Source organism: Pleurodeles waltl, chromosome 9, assembly GCF_031143425.1.
Source record: "Pleurodeles waltl isolate 20211129_DDA chromosome 9, aPleWal1.hap1.20221129, whole genome shotgun sequence".
Taxonomy (NCBI): domain Eukaryota; kingdom Metazoa; phylum Chordata; class Amphibia; order Caudata; family Salamandridae; genus Pleurodeles; species Pleurodeles waltl.
In genome coordinates, this window is record NC_090448.1 from 1126404377 (window position 1) to 1126426045 (window position 21669).

The window sequence follows — 21669 nt, forward strand, 5'->3', positions numbered from 1 at the left end:
TGTAGGTGGCAAGCTGTTGTAATGTTCATGTGATTCACATCCAGTGTCATACTTTCTCTCAACACTACAATGGCTTGAGTGGCTTGAGCTGAATTTATCATCTACAGATAACACTATCAGGACTTCACTGCATCTCAAAATATTAAAATCTCGGGGAACATCTGAACCTTTACATAGTTCCTCTTTTTCAAGCTCCCTAATGGTTTAAAATGGTCCCAAAAAGGCTTCTGGTAGTCCAAAAGATCTGGTCTAATAGAATTAAAAATAAACCAGCATTAACAAAGACAAGCATTGGCAAAACAATAGGTTTTGCCTTTGCTTTTTATATCTAAGTGGACTGTAAAATATTATAAAAATGTTATAATAATTTTTGTTTTTAGTTCAATAAACCGTTAATGATATATCCAATTTTGAAACAAACATTATTATAACATTTTTGTAAAATACATATTCCAGTTAGATCGTCTGAAGAAACAAAAGCAAAACCTATTGCATGACGCAAAGGCAGAGAACTAGCTCCCTGTACTGCAATACCGATACCCTTTAAGTGCCCTCAATACACGGCTCCCTGTATTGTTGTACTGATACCCTTTAAGTGCCCTCAATACGTGGCTCCCTGTATTGTTGTACTGATACCCTTTAAGTTCCCTCAATATGCGGCTCCCAGTATTGTTGTACTGATACACTTTAAGTGCCCTCAATACGCTGCTCCATGTATTATAGTACCTTGTACTAATGATACACTTTAATTGGCCTCAATACGTGCCTGGACAGAGGTGTAGGTAGATGCAGAAATAGGTAGAGGTAGGTGTAGGCAAAGGTAAGTGTAGGCAGAGGTGCAGGTACGTAGAGGTAGGTGTAGGGAGAGGGAGAGGTAGAGGTAGAGAGATGTAGAGGTAGAGCGAGGCAGAGCGGTATCCAAGAACAAAGCACCATCAGCGCTCGAAGTGCAAAACAAGAGGCAATACTGTGTATAATAACACAGACGGCAGAAAGAGATCAAAGGTGAAGTCAAAGCAGCCCACTCCGATACACTGTGAAATCACAGTAATTGTAGACATGTTGCACGCAAACCCTAGGGGAGAGGATGTGGCATAACAGCCTGAGCTGCCTAATTTGTAGCTGGGAAACCAGGTTCGAGTCTTGGTGTTGGTTCAAAGTCCTATGATTCTGGGCAAATCTCTTAATCTCCCTGTTCCTACTGAAAATGAATGTCTCCTTCTCTAATGTAACCGGTGCTCATGTAAAGCACATACATGCCTTCAATTCGATGGAGACACCAAAGAAACAGAGACAAGAAACAGTAACATGTCCAAACAACATACCACCAGGGAGCGCGAAGCAAAAGAGGTTAAAAAAAAAAAGTAAATTCAGCGTGGTAGCCAGACAGGAAAGACACTGACAAATGTCTAATGGGAAGTAACTGGAAGGAGTACTTGGTCCAGAGACAATCCGACAGCAAGAACAGCGAAGAAGAGAAAGAAGACAACAGGAAGTGAAGCAGGACGCGGTGCTGGCCAATCAGAAGCACGTAAATCAGAGCGATGTTGGACTAAGCCAGGGTTCTGCAAGTCGGTCATGGAGAGCCAGGTCCATGCCAGATTTTTAGCATATCCACATTCAGAAAAAAAGATGTTGCAGAAAGCTAAATTTTTCTAAATGTGGATATGCTAAAAATCTGGCATGGACCCAACTCTCCAGGACCGAGTTTGCAGAACCCTGGTCTAAGCCAATGGTAAGTTCAGGTAGGTAAGGGGCTGGGCCTAAGCCCCCTTTTTGTTTTTAATTATCAATAGATTTGGCAAGCAGCTCGCAAGCACATGTGCAGGAGAAACCTAATAATAAATGTAACCTTGGTGTAGGGATGCACATAGAAATATAACATTTGCAACACACACCTCAACATTTATGGTACACTTACACCGCATGAATCTAGAAATCGACATGCATGCTCCTCCAGATAACAATATAGATAGCATTGCCAATTGATCCTTTATATTTGTGGTGAGAACTTCATATGTAAATTAATGGAGTCAACAAGCTACTTTATATATAAAGACTCAAAGTCATGTCCAAAAGATCAGACGTCAGCAACAAGAGATTAACTTGCAGAGGCTTGTTACCAGCTAAAGAATTACTGTGTTTAAAGGTCTTTCCTACAGACAGCTTCTAAGTGGATGTTTTTCCTTCATCTTCTTATGTGTTACCTTCCAGGAATAGCTATGTTTTACAATGTTTATGAATGATTGAGTGGTACCCTTCGACTGCTTACATTCAGGAAAAAACTTTTTTCTTTTCTTTCAGCATTCTATAAAAGTCCATATGTGGTGATAAATGCATGCATAAATGTCTTCATGCTTGGCATGTAACAGACTTTTATCCATCATTAACAACCTTTTCAGGGTTGAGCGCAAAGTGCTCTGTCCCTGGTGTAATCTTTATGGGCTTGTAACCAAGCCCACATCAAGCCCATCAATTTGGTTGGTTCGTGAGCTTGCCTTTCACAATTAGCTTGATTTTATTAGTGGAAGGCATGCATGCATACATCATGCCTTTTCTGGTGTTTAGTCCTCCTCGAGCGCACCGGTAAGCTACTGAATACATATGAGGCTCCATGTTTTCCGTATGGCTTCTGGACTACTTTTTCTCTTTATTTCGCAGGCAGTGCGATCTCACTGGGCACTAGTCGTGCGCTTTGCCTGACATCAACCGTTACATGGATAATTGCACTTTTGCCAATAACATGATAATTGCAATTTTGCCGATACTTTCACTGCAAGCAAATTTCTAGTTCCTTTTGTGTGTCTCCGTCACACCTCATGGGGGCCGTGGGGTCGTTATCTTTGTAGCCAATAAAATTAGAACATTCATGTATGCAACTTAGCGTTTAAAGTAACGCCATATAGGGCTGTTGTTCATTCTGGTAAATAACTGACCTCTGGTGGCTGAGGTTTCTACCAGGAGCACTTTATATGCAGCGGCCATTGATGGCTAACAGAACCTATCCTCTTACTGTGACACACGTCTCCGTCATTCTTTCATGGGGCCCTCAAAGTGCACTTTTGAAGCACAGTTTGTATCTGGGCTGCGCAACAACAGGCACTTTCTCTCTGAGTGTGGCGAGGTTTAGGTGGGGTGACCAGAGGTCACGAGAGGTGTAGGAAGGAGCGTATGGGTTATGTAAAAATTAGTTCAATTATATTGTTTACACTGGTAACCTTAATCATCACTGCACTCTAGTATTGTTTTGTTTAATGTATGTTTGAGCACTTCGTTCACCCCTGTATGGCGTTCACACTTGAAAACATTACAAAATAAGAACAAATAGGTACGTATAATGATTTTCATTTTCCATTACCTATTTTATATTTTTTTTCTAATCCTATATCAGGTTTTCTTCTCCGTCTTTTTTTTTTTTTTTTTTAAGTAGGTAAAAAATATCAAGACTTTCAATACTAAATACTGTGAACCTTTTACACCATGACAGTGGGCATAGTGAAGGGGCAGGAGTGTGCTTGGCGCTGTGGCTTAGTTGGTTAAAGTGCCTGCCTACTAAACAGGAGATTCTGAGTTTGAATCTCAGCAATGCCTCTTTTGCGTTTTTTTTTTAAAAAGCATATAAAGCATACTAGTTTGAAATGAACAAAGATATGTTATCCGCTTACCCTGTTAATAGTGCTTTTAGGGTTGAGCGCAAAGCGCTCTGTCCCTGGTGTAATCTCTCTGTGGGCTTTTAACCACACCCATGCGAAGCCCATCAGTTTGGTTGGTTCATGGGCTTGCCTTTTAAAATTAGCTTGATTTAATTAGTGAATTATTCTGATCCCTGTTAAGATGTTTAGCTCTTCTCTAGTGCACCGGACAACTACTGAAAACATACGAGGCTTGATGCTTTCCGTATGATTTCCGGACAACTTTTTCTCTTATTTCGCAGGCAGCACGATCTCGCTGGGCAGTAGTCGAGCGATTTGCATGACATCGACCCTGTTACATGGATAATTGCACTTTCACCAATACGTTTCACTGCGAGCGAACTTCTGTTCCCTTCTGTGTGTCTACTTTGCGCTCATGGCGGCCATCGGCTCGCATTTATGAAACTGTTTTACTTTTCATTTTCACTTTATGTGGCAAGAATAGTCTGGTTAGTTATGTGAAACTGTTTTACATTTTATTTTCAGTTTATGTGGCAAGAAAAGTCTGGTAAGGAGTTTACAACGCTAAAAGCATTAACTCAAGCAAATACGAAACCCATTGCATTCCAATTTCTTTTTTTATGATGCTTTTGAGCATCAGCAACACAACAAACAACAAGTACTGGCAGGGCAAGCCTTTTGGCAATTCTTGCTTTGTCGTGGTTTTTGCAAAACTTTATTGTTCTGGAAGATGATAAGTAATGCCAATCTAAAAAAGGCATTGACTAAAGACAGACATGAAATGAAAGAAAGTAAGGATATAACAACGGAAAGAAAAAGAAGGGAAGATGGAAGGAAGGAAAGAAACAAAAGGAAAGAAGAAATGAAAGGGAAGGAAAGGAAAGGAAAGATGTAAAAAAAAAAAAAAAAAGAAGGAAGGAAGGAAGGAAGGAAAAAAGAAACAATATGAGAAAAGAAAAAGGAGGAAAAGATGCAAAAAAGAATGAGAAAGATGGCAAGAAAGAAGGAATGAAAGAAAAAAGAAAAGAACACAAGAATGAAAGTGAAGAGGAAGGCAGTGAAAGGGCTAGAAAGACGGAAAGAAAAAATAAAGGATAGAAAGACGGAAAGAAAAAAGAAAGAAAGAAAGAAAGAAGGAAATATGCAAAGTAAGGAATAAAGAAAAAAATAATGTAAGAAAGCAAGAAATGAGGGAAAGAAAAAGGAGAGAAAAATGAGGGAAAGAAAAAAGGAGAGAAAGAAATGAGAGAGAAATCAGAGGAAAAGAAGAGAAAAAGAAAAAAAAGTTAAACAAAGAAAAAAAAAAAAAAGGGAAAGAAAGAGAAAGAAAAAATAGAAGGAAAGAGAGAGAAAGAGAGAAAGATGTTACAAATTAAACATGATAAAGGCTGACTTTCTCCCTGATCAAAGTTTATTAGGGACTTATTGGAGAACTTTAGCCCAGAATGAATGTTTTCTGAACAATTGCCTGCTTATGAATTAACATGTATACTATAGGTGCAAAGAAAAGGAAAGATGGAAAGTAATAATAATGATAATAATAATAAAGAAAAAATAATGAGAGAAAGAAAGGAGAGAAAAAGATAAAGGGAGAGAAAAAGAAAGACAGACAGAAGGAAGGAAAGAGAGAAGGAGAGAAAGAAAGAAATTACAAATTAAACATGATAAAGGCGGACTTTCTCCCTGAGCAAAGTTTACTAAGGATCCATTTGTGCAATTTAGCTCCGAATGAATGTTTTCTGAAGAATTGTCTGCTTATGAATTAACATGTATACTATTGGAGCATTAGATTAGTGTACTGCATGCATAGTAAAAATAGAATAACTTAATAGTTATCCGTTTCAAATCAACACAATCTGCAACGCTGTGCTTTCATAACGTCCATTACTACAGATTTGGACAAAAACAACATATAATAAAAATATGTAGTAAACAGAACATTGTAAAACTGCTGCGTCATTGTTAGAACTGACAGCCTTAGGGTGGTCATCCCCCAACTTTTTGCCTGCCTCCCTCACTTTTCTGACACTGTTTTTGCTGGTTTTAGTCTCTGTGCACTTTACCACTGCTAACCAGTGCTAAAGTGCATATGCTCACTCCCTTAAACATGGTAACACTGGTCCATTCCCAATTGGCATATTTGATGTACTTGCAGGTCCATAGTAAAGTGCACTACATGTGCCCAGGGCCTGTAAATTAAACCCCAGCACTGCCTTACCGCCGTCCGCCGCCATGACCGTCGGCGATGTTCCGCCAGCATTCTGCCTGAATACCATCGGCGGTCATGATACACGTAGATGACTGGTAGCCACGGCGGCGGTATGTTGGCAGCCGTGGAGGTAGGTGCTCAATACCGCCAATGTTGTAATGAGGCCCTCAGTGACGAGCCGAGTCTGTATGATCAATTCATACAGTTCTTTAATTAATTTTAAAATACACACATTGTGTGAAAACTATACGCTGGTGCTGTATAGAGGGAACCACTCACCTCTGATGTTAGGAGCACATATTTGTCAATTAATAAGCCGGGAAAGGATTTAACTTAATCATAGGTTGTGTTTTCAAGATTGTTGGTTCTAACAGACCCATTTCAAGAAACAACAGACTGACCGTTCTTTGCATGGGGAGGGTGACCTGGGTCGGCTGAAGGAAGTGATGAGGGCAAATTAAGTTATGAGAGAACCAGAAGACAGTATACACTCAAAACGCGACTTCAAAGTAATTTCAGCTATCTATTCCTTGAAAAGTAATTAAAGATACTCATTTGTCACAACTATCACTCAGTATAGATTCTACATCTCACGCTGTCAGTACACACATTACAAATCATCACAATGGCATATGAAATATATTAACAGTCCATCAGAATCCTACACATATGATCTCGTCACCCAATACATTCCTCAAGGGTTCAGATCGGAGAATACATGTCTTCCATATGCGTCAAATAATAAGTTTGCTTACATTCAATAAACAAACAGTAGGGTTACATTCACAGAATAAATGGTATGTATCAGGCCTTTTAAAACGCCTGAGTTGTAGCTGTATTAAATCAGACTGTATAAAGACACCGAGGAGTTCTAGAACATCAAAGTCAACAAATATGTCGGACATCACTTTACAAGGGATGGGGCCTCTGTGTGAGATACTTATGTCAGAGGTAACTAATACAACCTGAGAAGGATCTGAGTATACAACACCATAACCAAAAGCACGCACACCCGCAGATTACAGATTGTTTAATCTTTCACACTTTGAGATGCACAGTCAAGCATCTGAATAAAAGAGAAGCCAAATTCACGGAGGGCATAGGCAAAGCACCTTTCTCCTATACTCCATAAAAATTGCAAACAGTCAAAAGTGTGTTCCAGCTTGTGCTTGGTTGATGTCATTGCTGACAAACACCACCAAATTCCATTCAGGTTAAAGGAACATACCGTTAGGTACACAATCTAAATATTCTAACACCAGAATGAAATGCCGTGTATGGCTGTTTTAAGGATGTATTATTAAGAAGACGGGAAGAAAAGTCAAATAATTCATTGCTTTGAGAGGTACTGGGAACAGAGAAGAGATGCGGAACACCGTGCAAAAAATTATAAACATATAGCGGAGTGGAGATGACCTTTGAGGGAGCAAGACAGTAGGACACCAGGTATTTACTGGCTATGAACTAGCAGTGGAGAGAAGAACATATTTTATGGGACCTGTATGACCCATATTCCTCTACACAACTGGTCCCAAGGATCAGCTCAGAGTGTGTAAAAGAACGTATTGTGTGGGGTGAAGCAAATCCAACAGATCTTGTCAGGTGAGGGGTCTGGCCGATTTCATAGAAAACTCGAGCTTAAACTCTAATTGTCTAGAACAGTGAAAAACATACTTCATTTTCCTCCCACCCATGGTACAGTGCTATCTATGTATGTTTCATATTAATGTTATTGGTTCCAAAGACATCAAAACATTAGGGATTTCAGAACAATATTTCTATATTGACAATTATAGTGTGGATCAGTTGCACCAATGCAATGGACACTATATGCCCTCAAGCTTCCACAGATACTGAGGTGCTAAATATCACAAAGAAAAAGTAACACAAAGAGCTTCTCGGACATTCTGTAAACTCCAGCCACTGACCACTCAAATAAATGCATTTCTACTAGATTTCACTTACCTTAGCATGTAAGGGCAAGCCACCATAGCGCGGAGGATATCCTCTACCTGTATGGGCCCCTGTCCCTTCCAGTGGTGGAGCTGAGGGATACAGGCCTGGGCCAGCTCCCATTCCCCCCTCTGCAGGCACTGACAGAAGAAGAGAAAGAGCCTCTGCAGTGAGGCTTCCTCCTCCCTGCCAAAGGGGTGACGACCCCCGGGGCACTGGGTCTGCCTCCCATGATTCTGGACTTCGTGGCCCACTGGGGGACAACGGGAGCCTGCAGATGTCTCCATCACTCCACCCTCCACTCTATTTCCAGAGTTTCTGCCATACAGAGGCTCTCCTGGCGAGTAACTGCAAGAAACACCGAGACCCTTTTCTGAAGTTTTCTGTTTAACTATAATTCCCTAGATTAACCTTTTGTAAAAGTAGTAACGCAAGCAAAGTCAGATATAAGGGCTTAATGTATGACCAGTGGAGCAAGACTACACGAAATAACGTACTGAGTCAAATAGAAAGGGTCAGACCCCACTACCGCACCACTCTACCTACATTCGTGTTGCGGATTTTGAATTGTTTTCTTGCAACCAGGACATTATTTGGATACGTCAGAGGTCCGTGTTCTTAGAAATGCTAGCAGTTATATATTAGTGAGTGCTTTATTTAAAGACACAATACCGAACACGGTACCTTGGTTAGAAAAAATAAACAATAAACAAAATGCAATCTCAGGGAAACCGCCTAAAAAAGGAACTCGAAATATCAAAATTCAGTTAACACCCATGAAGAGTTATTCCTCAATAAAAAGGAACTGTTATGGAGGCCGATCACTAAAATGATCCTCTAAAGTCCTGTTTATTGTCTAACAGCGTCTATCAGCTGCTTCCCAAATCCTGCCCCTTCTGTCAATGTCTGCCTGCCTCGGCTGTCATTAGCCTTCTTCCATTCTTCCTACTTCCTCTTCTGAGGGATACAGCCAGCTGTTCTCCCTCTTGGGCTGGGCGTACTCCTGTCGCTGCGCCTCTCACATCAAAGACCCAAACTCTCCTCCGCTCTTTCGCCCCGTAATTACGGCAAGAAGCCCGGTAAGACCGGATAGCGCCTTAGGATCATAACCAATCAGATAGGTGGAAGCATATCTTTTCTGAGCTGAGAAAGTGTGATCACGTTGGATTGGTTGGAGGAAGTATTGTTATGCGATTGGCCTGGGGAAGCTCGTCTTAGTCGACCATTGGCTGCGGAGTCTACGAGGGCGCACGTGCCTCTGTCATAGTATTTTAGATTCTGCACTCTCAGCTTGCCTGAAGTAGGCGGGCTCTGCACAGAGGTGGCGCGTGCCCCGCCCCAGTGCCAGTCACGAGGGCGTGCTTTGAGGGGTAGGCTGTCCTCGCTCCTCTGCGTGTACTCCTCCGACGGACACAGGCTTTGTTTACAGCACAGATCAATGGGTGTGGTCATGTAAATGTAGGATTGCTGAAATCAACACATGAATCACGCCGTGGTTGTCTGGCTCCAGCTAGTCCCGTTTTATAGTTTTTTGCAGACATGTGTTTTCGGGAATTAACTTTTTGCAGTGTGCAAAATTTGAAGGGGGGCGTTGGAGCTAAGGTAGACCCAATGATGAAGCATGCCACTACTAGGGTGGGTGGGGAACACTAAAAAGAGTAATAATTTTCTTTTGAGAAAGGAAATCACATTGTGAAGAGTGCTCAGTAGTGTGACCATTGAGTAGGTCCATGGTTAATTTCTTGTGAAAGGATATTGAGTTGGGAGGGAGTATCCCTGTTGCACCTTGGTGGGGAGATGTGGTTGCCCGTTCTCCTCAAAAAAAGATCCTTCCTGCCCTATGGAGCAGGAGAACCATCTGAGTTCTGACGGTTGCTCCATGCTCTGTATTACAAAGATACTAAAGGCACCCAGGGTTTGTGTGGATTAACCAGGTGGGGACCAAGAAAGTAGCAAATACAGATAAAAATTGGCTTTTGGGGAAAAATCTGAAAAAAGTGCTGAAGAAATATATTGTTATGTCCTCTAGACCCTTCTAGTTGTGGGGATATATAGGGCTTGTAGGTTCACCAAGAACCCTAGGTACACAGAGCCAGAAAATGAGCTGCATCTTGCAATGGGTTTTCGTTGTGAATCGGGTATACAACAATTTCTTTGGTATAAATAGTGAAAGATAGGTATCAAGAAAACCTGTGAATTTCCAAAATGGGCACAAGATATGGAGTTTAGAAGCAGTGGTTATTTGCACATCTCTGAATTTGGGGGTACCCATACTAGCATGTGAATTACAGGGCATTTCTCAAAATGACTTATTTCTTACACACTGTCTTACATTTGTTAGGCGCAAATGCAGCGAAAGAATTTGTAATAACTTTTGTTCTGCTATTCTATGTTTCCCTGAGTCTGCCAATAAAAGTGGTACCTCACTTGTGTGGGCAGACCTCTCCCCAGGTTCTGTCACCAAGAATCTTTTGCAAACCTCAAAATTTGTCTACAAAGATAATTTTCATCACATTTAAGTGATGTAGAGATTTGAAATCTGAGAGAAGCCACTAACTTCCTTCCACCCAGCATTCTCTCAAGTTTCCCGAATAAAATGGTACCTCACTTGTGTGGGTAGGCTCAGTGCTTAGTGCCCGTGATAGGAAATGCCCCAAAATGCAATGGGGGCACATCACATTTTTCCACTGAAAGCTGACATGTTTTTTGCAAAGTGCCTAGTTGTGGATTTTGTTCAGTTTTCAGTGGAAAAATGTGATGTGTCCATGTTGCGTTTTGGGGCATTTTCTGTCGTGGCCTCTAGGTCTACCCATACAAGTGAGGTGGCATTTTGATCAGGAGACCTGGGGGAATACTGGGTGGAAGGAGGCTTGTGGCTCCCCTCAAATTCAAGAACTTTGCATCACCGAAATGTGAGGAAAATGTGTTTTCTAGACAAATGTTGAGGTTTGCAAAGGATTCTGGGTGAGAGAGCCTGGTGAAAGCCCCACAAGTCAACCAATCCTGGATTCTCCTAGCTGCCTAGTTTTCAAAAATTGTACATGTTTGCTAGGTTTCCTTCAGTGCAAGCTGAGCTAGATCCCAAAATCAACAAGGCACTTTGCAAAAAATGCGTCAGTTTTCAATGGAAAAATGTGATGTGTCCATGTTGCATTTCGGGGGTTTCCTGTTGCGTGCACTAGGCCTACCCACACAACTGAAGTACCATTTTTTTTTTAACTTAGCGGAAAGTGTGGTTGAAACAAGCTTGTGGCTCCCCTCAGATTCCAAAACTTTTCATCACCGAAATGTGAGAAAAATGTGTTTTTTAGACACAAATCTTGAGGTTTGCAAAGGATTCTGGGTAACAGAACCTGGTGAGAGCCCCACAAGTCACCCCATCCCTGATTCCCCTAGGTGTCTAGTTATCAAAAATGTACACGTTTGCTAGGTTTCTCTAAGTGACTGAGACAGAGCCCAAAATCCATAGCTAGGCACTTTGCAAAAACAAGTCAGTTTTCAGTGAAACAATCAGATGTGTCCACGTTGCGTTTTGGGGCGCTTCCTGTCATGGGCACTAGGCCTATCCACACAAGTGAGGTATCATTTTTACTGGGAGACTGAGGGGAACGCTGGATGGTAGGAAATTTGTACTGGTGCGGTGACCCCACACAGAAATGGGAGGAAAATATGATTTTTTTAGCAAAATTTGAGGTTTGCAGGGCACTCTGATTAAGAAAACTTTGGGGGATCCACGCAAGCCACACCTCCCTGGACTTCCCCGGGTACTTATTTTTCAGAAATGTCTGAGTTTGGTAGGTTTCCTTAGATGGCCGCTGAGCCGGGACCAAAAACGCAGGTGCTCTCCTTGCAAAAACAGGTTGTTTCGTGTTTTGGGCCCTTCCCTGTCGAGGGCACTTGGCCCACCTACACAAGTGAGGTAGCATTTATATCGGGAGACCAAGGGGAATGCTGGGTGGTAGAACATTTCTTGTTAATTTCTGACTCTGGAAGAATATGGCACAGAAAAGCAAGTAAAATATATGATTTTAGTCACATTTTAAGGTTTTTAGGGCATTGTGGGTAAGAAAACTTGTTGGAATCCACAAGAAGCTTACTACCCTGGGTATCTGGTTTTCAAACATATCAAGAGTTGGTAGATTTTCCCTAGACAAGAAGGGAGCACGCTACCAAGTCTCTTACTTCTGTGATGTTCTAAACACCCAAATTGTGAAAAAAACACCCTTAGGTTTTGTTAAAAAGATCTGCACCATCATTGGGGTCCCTCCCGAAACACCTAGCGTGTCAGGGGTATGCTTCTGTGCCTTATTACAGCAGAGCGGATTTTATTCATGAAAACAAACATACACACTGGCTGGATTTGGCACAAGAGTGAGTGATGGTTTAATAAATAACATGTTATTAACAAGAGATTTCACAAAAAGGAACTGTTCTGTTAATAATTGATAGGCCAAAAAACAGAACCAATGAGACAGTTCATGAACTATAAAGCCACAACAAGGCACCAACCGCTTTACAGGCCATTCACACCCCTTTCATACACAGCACACACAAGACCACCAGCCTCGGACCCAGCACATTACAACACTCGCATCAACAGACAGTGCCATTCAAGGGCCCATCTATTTCATACGCCCACATGACTGACACAGCATTCACACTGGCTGATGGAGTGTGTGGACTGGCATTTGGCTAGCATTGTGTGTAGTGACCAGCAGCAAGTCATTACTCACAAACTGCTAGCCAAGCGCCAGCTCACACATACCTCCAGCCAAGCACCAGTCCACGCACAAAGCTAGCCAAGCTCCAGTCCATGCCAACCGCCATCACATTTTTTTTTAACAAAAAAGAAAACACAAACCAACTGTAAGTAAACACAAAACTACAAACATAACAACTCTTACTAAATACATCACACTAATGCCAACCATGAAACTGGACAAAAAATATAATACGATACATACCAGGCAATGCTCACGGGTGCTCCCAGAAATGTGTTTGGTGTGGTACATTACAGCCTAACATAAACAGGCCGATCTGACCCCAAGGGGGGCAGAAACAGCTAAAACTAATGCCCCCCAAAGGGGAACAACCCTTGCCCAGGAGGCTGCTGCCCAAAACAAAAAAATATGGCCCAAATTATCCCTAGAGCCTAGTGGTTTCTGCCCCCCTGGGGGGCAGATGGGTCTAACATAAAGAGGCTAATCTGACCCCCAGAGGGGCAGAAATGGCCAAAATGATTAACCCCTAATGGGGAGTGACCCTTCCCAAAAGGGCCGCACCCCTACATTAGAAATAAAACAAAAAGCAAAATCCCTGGTATCTAATGGGCATTCCTGCTGCACAATCGCAGCACAATTGTGCAGCAGGAATACTGAAAGAGACATCGGAGGAAAGGAAAACCCTTTCCTTTCGCCCGATGCCTTTTTTGTTTTAAAAAAAACCCTCCCCAGGAGAAACGTACCTGTTTCTCCACTGACGCGCTGGAAGCAAATGGCTTTCAGCGCATTGGGGGCTACTTCTAAGAAGGTGACCGCTGCACGCTGATGTCATTAGATGCCGTGGGTGGCAGCTGAAGTGCTTCCATTGCCATCCCTGCTGGGGTGGTTTAGGGGGGTGTCCCACAGGGGAAGCACCAGCACGTCCCTCGTGGGTGGGTGCTAGGATGGAGGGGGCCACCCAACGCACATGCCCACTGCGGAATCTGACGTCCAACATGCAAGGGGTTAAAAAATCAGGGGTCTTGTACCCAAATTGGGTCTATTGGCATGTATGCTAATCTCATGTGTACAATTAATCACCTTGTCATCAGTCGCAGTTTAATCATCACCCCATGGCTTATAACATTCTTACCAGTGATATGCATTCCCTGACATTCACCGTATTCTCACTATTACTTATGTAGCAGATATTTTATGGGGATGTCAGTTCAAAGCATCTTTGATGAACCGAGAGCAGGAGCAGTGTACATCTCTTAAGTATTTTGCTGCTCACTGGATCTGGTCATTCCAACCAATTTAACTTTAACATTTTCAGAATTAAATGTAAAGGTCATTAGGCTTCACAATAAAGTGTGACAAATATTATAACCAAACTATAATAGTAAATTAAAAGATTTAAATAATTGCAGAAAACAAAATAAATGGTTAGGAGAAAGTCAATTAGTCATTTGAGTCAAGAAATAATGTGTAGCTCAAATGAAACTGTAAATAATAAGATAGCAGAACAAATTAGAGCTCAGCTCAAGTAAAATAAGTCAACAATCAGAAGTCAGACGGACAAAGTGTTGCCTTCTAAAGACCAGGGGAGAGCGAGCCCCCTAAGCTCTGGAAGTGACCTCTTTTATAAGAAAGTCTACAAAGAGTCCATTTGTCATATCGTCATATAAAAAAAAGAACATAACATTTTGAAATTACATTACTTAGTACTTTCCCACAGATTCACAATATGCAGTTGTCTTCCGTGGTGTCCTTCAGACATCCAATGGCTGGTGCATGATTTGTTGCACAAGATGCATAAACGGTTTCACACAGTACAGAGTGACAGTGTAGTCCCAAATACTTGAGGCCTTGGGACACTGCATTTCACTAGCACTGCATTCTATGAAGTTTGGCAACGAAGCATCATGTTGTACATGGAAAAGAAACATCACATTTCAAAACGTTTACTAAGGTGCATAAATGTACTGTGAGCATAGTGAGAAAGGAACAGAAAGATGACTGCTTGCTGAGAAGATGGCTGCAACCTCAAGCGGTCCAGTGAGGGGACGGGATAGGTGCCAAGCGAGCACCTCTTTTGGAGTTTGTGTGACTATAAGGGGACACTCCCCCTCCTGGCGACCTGGTGCCAGTAGCCTTCAGTTATAGGACCTCCATAAGGTATTTCCTTTCTCACAGGTAGGCCCCATATATAATTCCTATATTATTTTCACCTGTACTCCCGATTAGCGGAGTGCGATTTTGTTTGCATTTCATGACTATAAGGGATCCTAGGCCCTGAAGAATGCCTCCAGACCTTCCTTGGCTCTTTGTAGTGGGCAGAAACATGTTGGCCAGTAACTTTTAGGTAGGTGACCCAGTGAGTCCTTGCTCTCACAGAGGCGTCCCGTCCTTGCTCTTAATCACACCAGCAGACACCACTAATAAAAGTGTATTCTCACACAGGTGAGTGTCTAGGTGTTTTTATCTCTACCCTAGTATAGTTGGATCCCAGATTTTTCCAGACAAATTGAATTTACGCACTCCCTCCTGTTCTTTTAACAGCAAGGTTGAGTCCGCCCAGGTGGCACTGTCCTACCTGGGTGGGGCTAGGTGGTCATATGATGAAGCATGACACTATATAGTGTGTGAGACCACCTAGTCCGTAAAGGAAAACCCCCAAACCTCCCCCCACCACCACACAACCCCCCACAGCATCCAACACAACAACTCGTAGAGTGAGTTCAAATAGCCCCAGGCGAAACCCCCTGTCAGCGGTTCCTCAGTATAAGTGAACCCCATACCCTTTGTGTTTATGGTTCTAGTTATAGGGAGAAAGTTTGGGTTGGTTCCTTTCGTTTTGTTTTCACTTGTTCTCTCCCTGACTCTCTGTATGTGTTTTGATACCAACTAATATGGGCATGGTTATGCTCCAACCCCAACTGAAGGGGGTAACAGTTGTTCAACTCTCCCCCGCACACTAAAACATCTTATCCCACGGCAAGAAAGAGGACATTTGATTATTTTGGGTTATGGTTTTACATTTGGGCCATAAGAGCTTGTCTAACTCTCAAAATCGTCCCACTTGGAATGGTGGGGGCTGCACTCTTTGGACTTTGGGACGCTGCCATCTAGAAAAATCTAGGAGACCTAGACACATCTGAAAAGTAAACATCTGTGTGAGTCCAGGGTGGTGTGCTTCAGATGCACCCCACACTATTTCCTGACCCACAATGCCCTGCAAACCTCCAACTTTGCTTGAAATCACACATTTTCCCACATTTTTGTGCTGGAACCTTCTGGAATCTGCAGGAATCCACAAAATTCCTACCACCCAGCATTGTCGCATCTATACTGATAACAATTCTGCCCCACTTGTCAACCTAAAAACTATTTTTTCAAACTGCCCTATTGGACCTCTTTTGGTTCCCCCTCATTTTTGATATGTTTTTGGCTCTTCCCTGTCACAGGCATGTGGCCCACAAGTGAGGTATAGTTTTTAACGGGAGACTGAGGGGAACATTAGATGGTAGGAAATTTGTCCGGATGCAGTGATCCCACACAAAAATGTGATTTATTTTTTTTAGTCTAAATTTGAGGTTTGCTGAGGATTCTGGGTAAGAAATTACTGAGGGATCCACGCAAGTCACACCTCCCTGGACTCCCTCGGGTGTCTGGGTTTAGTAGGTTTCCCTAGATGGCTGCTGAGCACAGGACCAAAAACGCAGGCACCCCCCCCACACACACACAAAAACAGGCAGTTTTGTATTTATTTGATAATTTTGATGTGTCCATATAGTGTTTTGGGGCATTTCCTGTTGGGTACACTAGGCCTACCCACACAAGTGAGGTACCATTTTTATCGGGAGACCTGGGGAAACGCGGGGTGGAAGGACATTTGTGTCTCCTCTCAGATTCCAGAACTTTCTATCACCGAAATTTGAGGAAAAAGCGTTTTTTTGCCAAATTTTGAGGTTTATAAAGGATTCTGGGTAACAGAACCTGGTGAGAGCACCACAAGTTACCCTATCCTGGTTCCCATAGTTGTCTAGTTTTCAGAAATGTCCAGGTTAGCTAGGTTTTCCTAGGTGTTGGATGAGCTAGAGGCCAAAATCCAAAGCTAGGCTTTTGCAAAAAAACAGGTCAGTTTTCTTTGGGAGAATGTGATGTGTCCACAATATGTTTTGGGGCATTCCCTGTCGCGGGCACTAGGCCTACCCACACAATTGAGGTACCATTTTTATCCGGAGACTTTGGGGAATGCTTGGTGGAAGCAAATCTGTGGCTCCTCTCAGATTCCAGAACTTTCTGTCACCAAAATGTGAGGAAAAAGTGTTTTTTTTTGTTTGCAAAATGTTGAGGTTTGCAAAGGATTCTGGGTAACAGAACCTGGAGGGAGCCCCACAAGTGACCCCATCTTGGATTCCCCTAGGGGTCCAGTTTTAAAAAATGCACAGGTTTGGGAGGTTACACTTGGTGCAGGCTGAGCTAGAGGCCAAAATCCGCAGCTAGGCACTTGGCAAAAAACAGGTCTGTTTTCTTTGGGAAATGTGATGTGTCCATGTTGTGTTTTGGGGCATTTCTTGTCGCGGGCACTAGGCCTACCCACACAAGTGAGGTACCATTTTTATCGGGAGACTTAGAGGAACACTGGGTGGACGGAAATATGTGGCTCCTTTCAGATTCCCAAACTTTCTGTCACCGAAATTTGAGGAAAAAGTGTTTTTTTGCCAAATGTTGAGGTTTGCAAGGGATTCTGGGTAACAGAACCTGGTGAGAGCCCCACATGTCACCCCATCTTGGATTCCCCTAGATGTCTATTTTAAAAAATGCACAGGTTTGGTAGTCGGAGCTAGAGGCCAAAATCTACAGCTAGGCACTTTGCAAAAAACACGTCTGATTTCAATGTAAAAATGTGATGTGTCCATTTTGCGTTTCGTGTCGCGAGCATTAGGCCTACCCACACAAGTGAGGGACCATTTTTATCGGGATACTTGGGGGAACACAGAAAAGCAGAACCAGTGTTATTGTCCCTTGTCTTTCTCTTCATTTTTTCCTTCCAAATGTAAGACAGTGTGTAAAAAAGTCTATTTGAGAAATGCCCTGTAATTCACATGCTAGCACCCCGGAGTTCAGAGATGTGCAAATAACCACTGCTTCTCAACACCTTATCTTGTGCCCAATTTGGAAATACAAAGGTTTCCTTGATACCTTTTTTCACTCTCTAAATTTCACCAAATGAATTGCTGCATACCCGGTATGCAATGAAAACCCATTACAAAGTGCAGCTTCTTTATTGGCTCTGGGTACCTACAGTTCTTGATGAACCTACAAGCCCTATATATCCCCGCTACCAGAAGAGTCCAGCAGACATAACAATATATTGCTTTTGAAAATCTGACATCGCAGGAAAAAGTTACAGAGTAAAACGTGAAGAAAAATTGCTGGTTTTTTTTCAGCTCAATTTCATTTTTTTTTTATTTCAGCTGTTATTTTCTGTGGGAAAACCTTGTAGGATGTATCCAAATGACCCCTTGCTGAATTCAGAATTTTGTCTACTTTTTAGAAATCCAGCATTGATTTCACACCCATTTCTTTCACTAACTGGAAGGAGGCCAAAAGCACGAAAAATAGTACAAATGGGGTATGCCCCAGTAAAATGCCAAAATTGAGTTGAGTTGAAAAATGTGGTTTTCTGATTCAAGTCTGCCTGTTCCTGAAAGCTGGAAGGATGGTGATTTTAGCACCGCAAACCCTTTGTTAATGCCATTTTCAGGGGAAAAAGCACAAGGCTTCTTCTGCAGCTCTTTTTTCCCATTTAAAAAAAAAAAACACAACATTTTCGCTGTATTTTGGCTAATTTCTTGGTCTCCTCCAGGGGAACCCACAAACTCTGGGTACCTCTAGAGTCCCTAGGATGTTGGAAAAAAGGACGCAAATTTAACGTGGGTAGCTTATGAGGGTAAAAGTTACGAGGGCCTAAACACAAACTGCCCCAAATAGCCAAAAAAGGCCTGGCACCTGTGGGTGAAAAGGCCTGGAAGCAAAGGGGTTAAAGTGAAAATACTGCCTAGAAGTACAAAGCGCCAATTGTTGTTATCTGGTCATGCCTGGCCTAGTCTAAATGACAAGTTCAGGCCGACAGCAGTGGAGCAGGGGCCAGATAGAGGGACCAAGTTAGGCCCACTGAAGAAGAGCACCTTAAATACAGGATGCGGAAATTGCGAGATCCCTCGTCAAGGATGAGTCATGCATCAGTGGTTATGAGGAGATGTGGGGCCGCGATGTGAGGTCCTGCATCACCGTCAAGGATGGCATCAACAAGCAGCTTGCAATGTAAATTCCTGCATCGAAGATGCGTCGTACACCAGGAGTTGAGAGCAAGCTGCGTTGCAGAGTCCTGCGTCATTATCCAGGAGGCTGTCGACGAGGGGCTTGCAGTGCAAAGGCCTGCGTTGAGGATGTGTCATGTAGTGGCATTTCCGAGGGTGCTACAGACTGCGTTGCAAGGTTGTGTGTCAAGGATGCATTGTGCAACAGCAGTTCCGAAGCCCAGCTGCAAGGAGATGCGTTGTGCTGCATTGGCCCTGCCCACAGGACCACAGCTGGTAGAGCACCTTCCTTCAGCCCCAATTCCAAGGGACCAGGACTGGGTTGGCACTTCTTGGGGAGCAAGACTCACAGCAGACTGAGTCCAGGTGCTACGTTCATTATGGTTGGAGCACTTTTTGCCCCTGAGGATCTGATCAGGAGGCCAAGCACTAGCCCTTGGAGTCACTCTGGTGGTCGTGGGTTCAACATGCAGGTCTGGTCCTTTCACTCAGGCAGCAGAGCAGCGAGCAGCAGAGTGGCTGTCCTTCTTGCAGAGCAGCACAACAGTCCTTCTTAATCTTCCACAGGACAAGAGGTGTACTGAAGAATTGGGTCAGAGGGTCCAATATTTATAACTGGTGCCCACTCTGAAGTGCAGGCAGCAAATAGTTGGGATAAGAAAACACTAACTTTTTAAAGGTGGCATTTTCAGAATTGTGACTTGAAGTCCAACTTTACCACTTAAGAGGGTTTTAAATTACAATTCTTTAGACACCAAACTTGACATTTCTTCCTGCTCCCATTTGAAAGTTATTACTTAGGAAATGTAATATTTTAACCCAATGTTAACCTATGGGAAAGACAAGCCTTGCAATAGTGAAAAATGAATGTTAAGAGTTTTCCACTACTAGGACATGTAAAAGTTAAAAATACACATCTAATGTGCTATGGGCAATTTACGGCCAACCCTAGGGGTGACTTATATGTATTAAAAAGGAAGGTTTAGGCCTGGCAAAAGGTTTGTTTTGCCAGATCAAAATGACAGTTTAAAACTGCACACACAGGCTGAAATGACAGGCCTGAGACATGTTTAAAAGTGGGTGGCACAACAGGTGACCACTTATCAGGATGGGGCTCTGACATCACCTGCCTGACCTGGCCACTCAGATGCTCACCTAGGTCCCTGCTAACCTTGGATTCAAGATGGCAGAACCCAGAGACCCTCTGGAGGAGCTTTGGGCACCACCCCTGGGGTGGTGATGGACAGGGGAATGGTCACTCCCCTTTCCATTGTCCAGTTTCACACCAGAGTAGGGACTGGAGGTCCCTGAATCAGTGTAGACTGGTTTATGCATGGAGGGCACCAAACGTGCCCTTCAAAGCATACCAGTGGCTTGAGGAGGATGCCCCTCCCAAGCCATGTAACATCTATTTCCAAAGGGAGAGTGTGTTACCCCCCTCTCCCAAAGGAAATCCTTTGTTCTGCCTTCCTGGGCTAGAGCTGTTCAAGCAGCAGGAGGGCAGAACAATGGATTTCCTTTGGGAGAGGGGGTTAACATCTATTAGAGGGTTGCCTATCTAGTACTTTTTGGTAATTGTGTCACTAAAATAAAATACCTTTATTTTTGTAACACTGAGCGTTTTCTTTCATGTTTGTAAGTGCTGTGTGACTACAGTGGTATTGCATGAGCTTTGCATGTCTCCTAGATAAGCCTTGGCTGCTCATCCACAGCTACCTCTACAGAGCCTGGCTTCTAGACACTGCCTACACTACACTAGCAGTGGTAGCATTGTGTGATGGAATAAAGCCCCATATAATTCATTTAGAGTTGTGCCGGGATAGTGTACTAGGCAGAGCAATGCTACAAATATTACCTAAAGATAAATGTGGCAAAGTATAAAATGATGATATTTACAGATAGTGGAGAAGTGTGGCACAATGGTTAGAGTGGCAGACCCTGAAGCAGAGATCTGGCTCAAGACCAGGGTTCAAGTCCTGCTTCGGCAGGTCTTGGGCTCAATTCCCTTGGACCAGATAATTCTCACCTCGGTGCCTTATCTAATTAATAGGTCCAACTCTGGGCAATAGCCTGCTTAATCTCCACAACGGCCCCAACAGTGCTTGGATGCCTGGCTTCACTCTGGGGGTGCCCAAGAGTGGGCACCTCACAGGGAAAAAGCCAGGAGGGGTTCCATAGCGGTATGAGTACAGTGCCTTGAGACCCTAACGGGTGAGTAGTGCGCTATACAAGTGCAAAGTTTACAGATTTTTTACACTAATATGGAAGAAAGTGAAATGTAGCTGGATGATTGCATCTACAAACTGGAAAGAGTGAAGAGTTATGTGTACACTATTTGTCAAAACATGTCTGACGTAACTCATATAAGTAAAATCGTGAAAAGGCCATTGCATATGCAGCTGGCCTTAATAGATTATACATTGTTCTTGGGGCAAACATGTTCCATTTTTTTTCAGTATTCAGACTAACATTTCTCCACGTGTACCTTTATGGGTAAGAGGTATCCTAAATGGTAAACCTGCATGCCCAAAATAAAGCAAATTTAAAAATTGATACTTTAAGTAAAACAATCACTCTAAGGTCAGGTGGCATGGCTTGAACTGGAATTGATTAGAAGTTATTCTAAAGCCCATGGCACAATTCTGAGATTAGCATATCAAAATGTATCTACTACAATAAGTGAAGCTGACATAGAGGGAAGTTGGGACAAATGTGACTAGCAATGGGGATTAAGCAACTCCAACCATATTTGCTAAAACTAAGGTATCATAATTAACTCACGTTCTTCCTGAGTATTTGATAGAATGGCCTACCTTTAAGATCTT

General features: G+C 42.8%; 1 protein-coding gene and 1 non-coding gene across 5 annotated transcripts in view; one reads left to right on the forward strand and one right to left on the reverse strand.

The window, feature by feature from the left end:
• ZFYVE26 (zinc finger FYVE-type containing 26) overlaps positions 1 to 8879 on the reverse strand; it is a 449330-nt gene extending 440451 nt beyond the window's left edge. For 3 of the 4 annotated variants that reach the window (XM_069208871.1, XM_069208872.1, XM_069208873.1), the window contains exon 1: positions 7828 to 8240. In XM_069208871.1, the coding sequence (XP_069064972.1) occupies positions 7828 to 8102 (275 nt within the window). In that variant the 5' untranslated portion in view covers positions 8103 to 8240. Of the gene's footprint in view, positions 1 to 7827 lie in introns of all 4 variants that reach the window. The other variant, XM_069208874.1, reaches the window with a different exon arrangement.
• On the forward strand, positions 3518 to 3591 carry TRNAS-ACU (transfer RNA serine (anticodon ACU)). Its single transcript has one exon. It is a non-coding gene; the product is annotated as a tRNA-Ser (tRNA).
• Positions 8880 to 21669: the final 12790 nt, after the last annotated feature.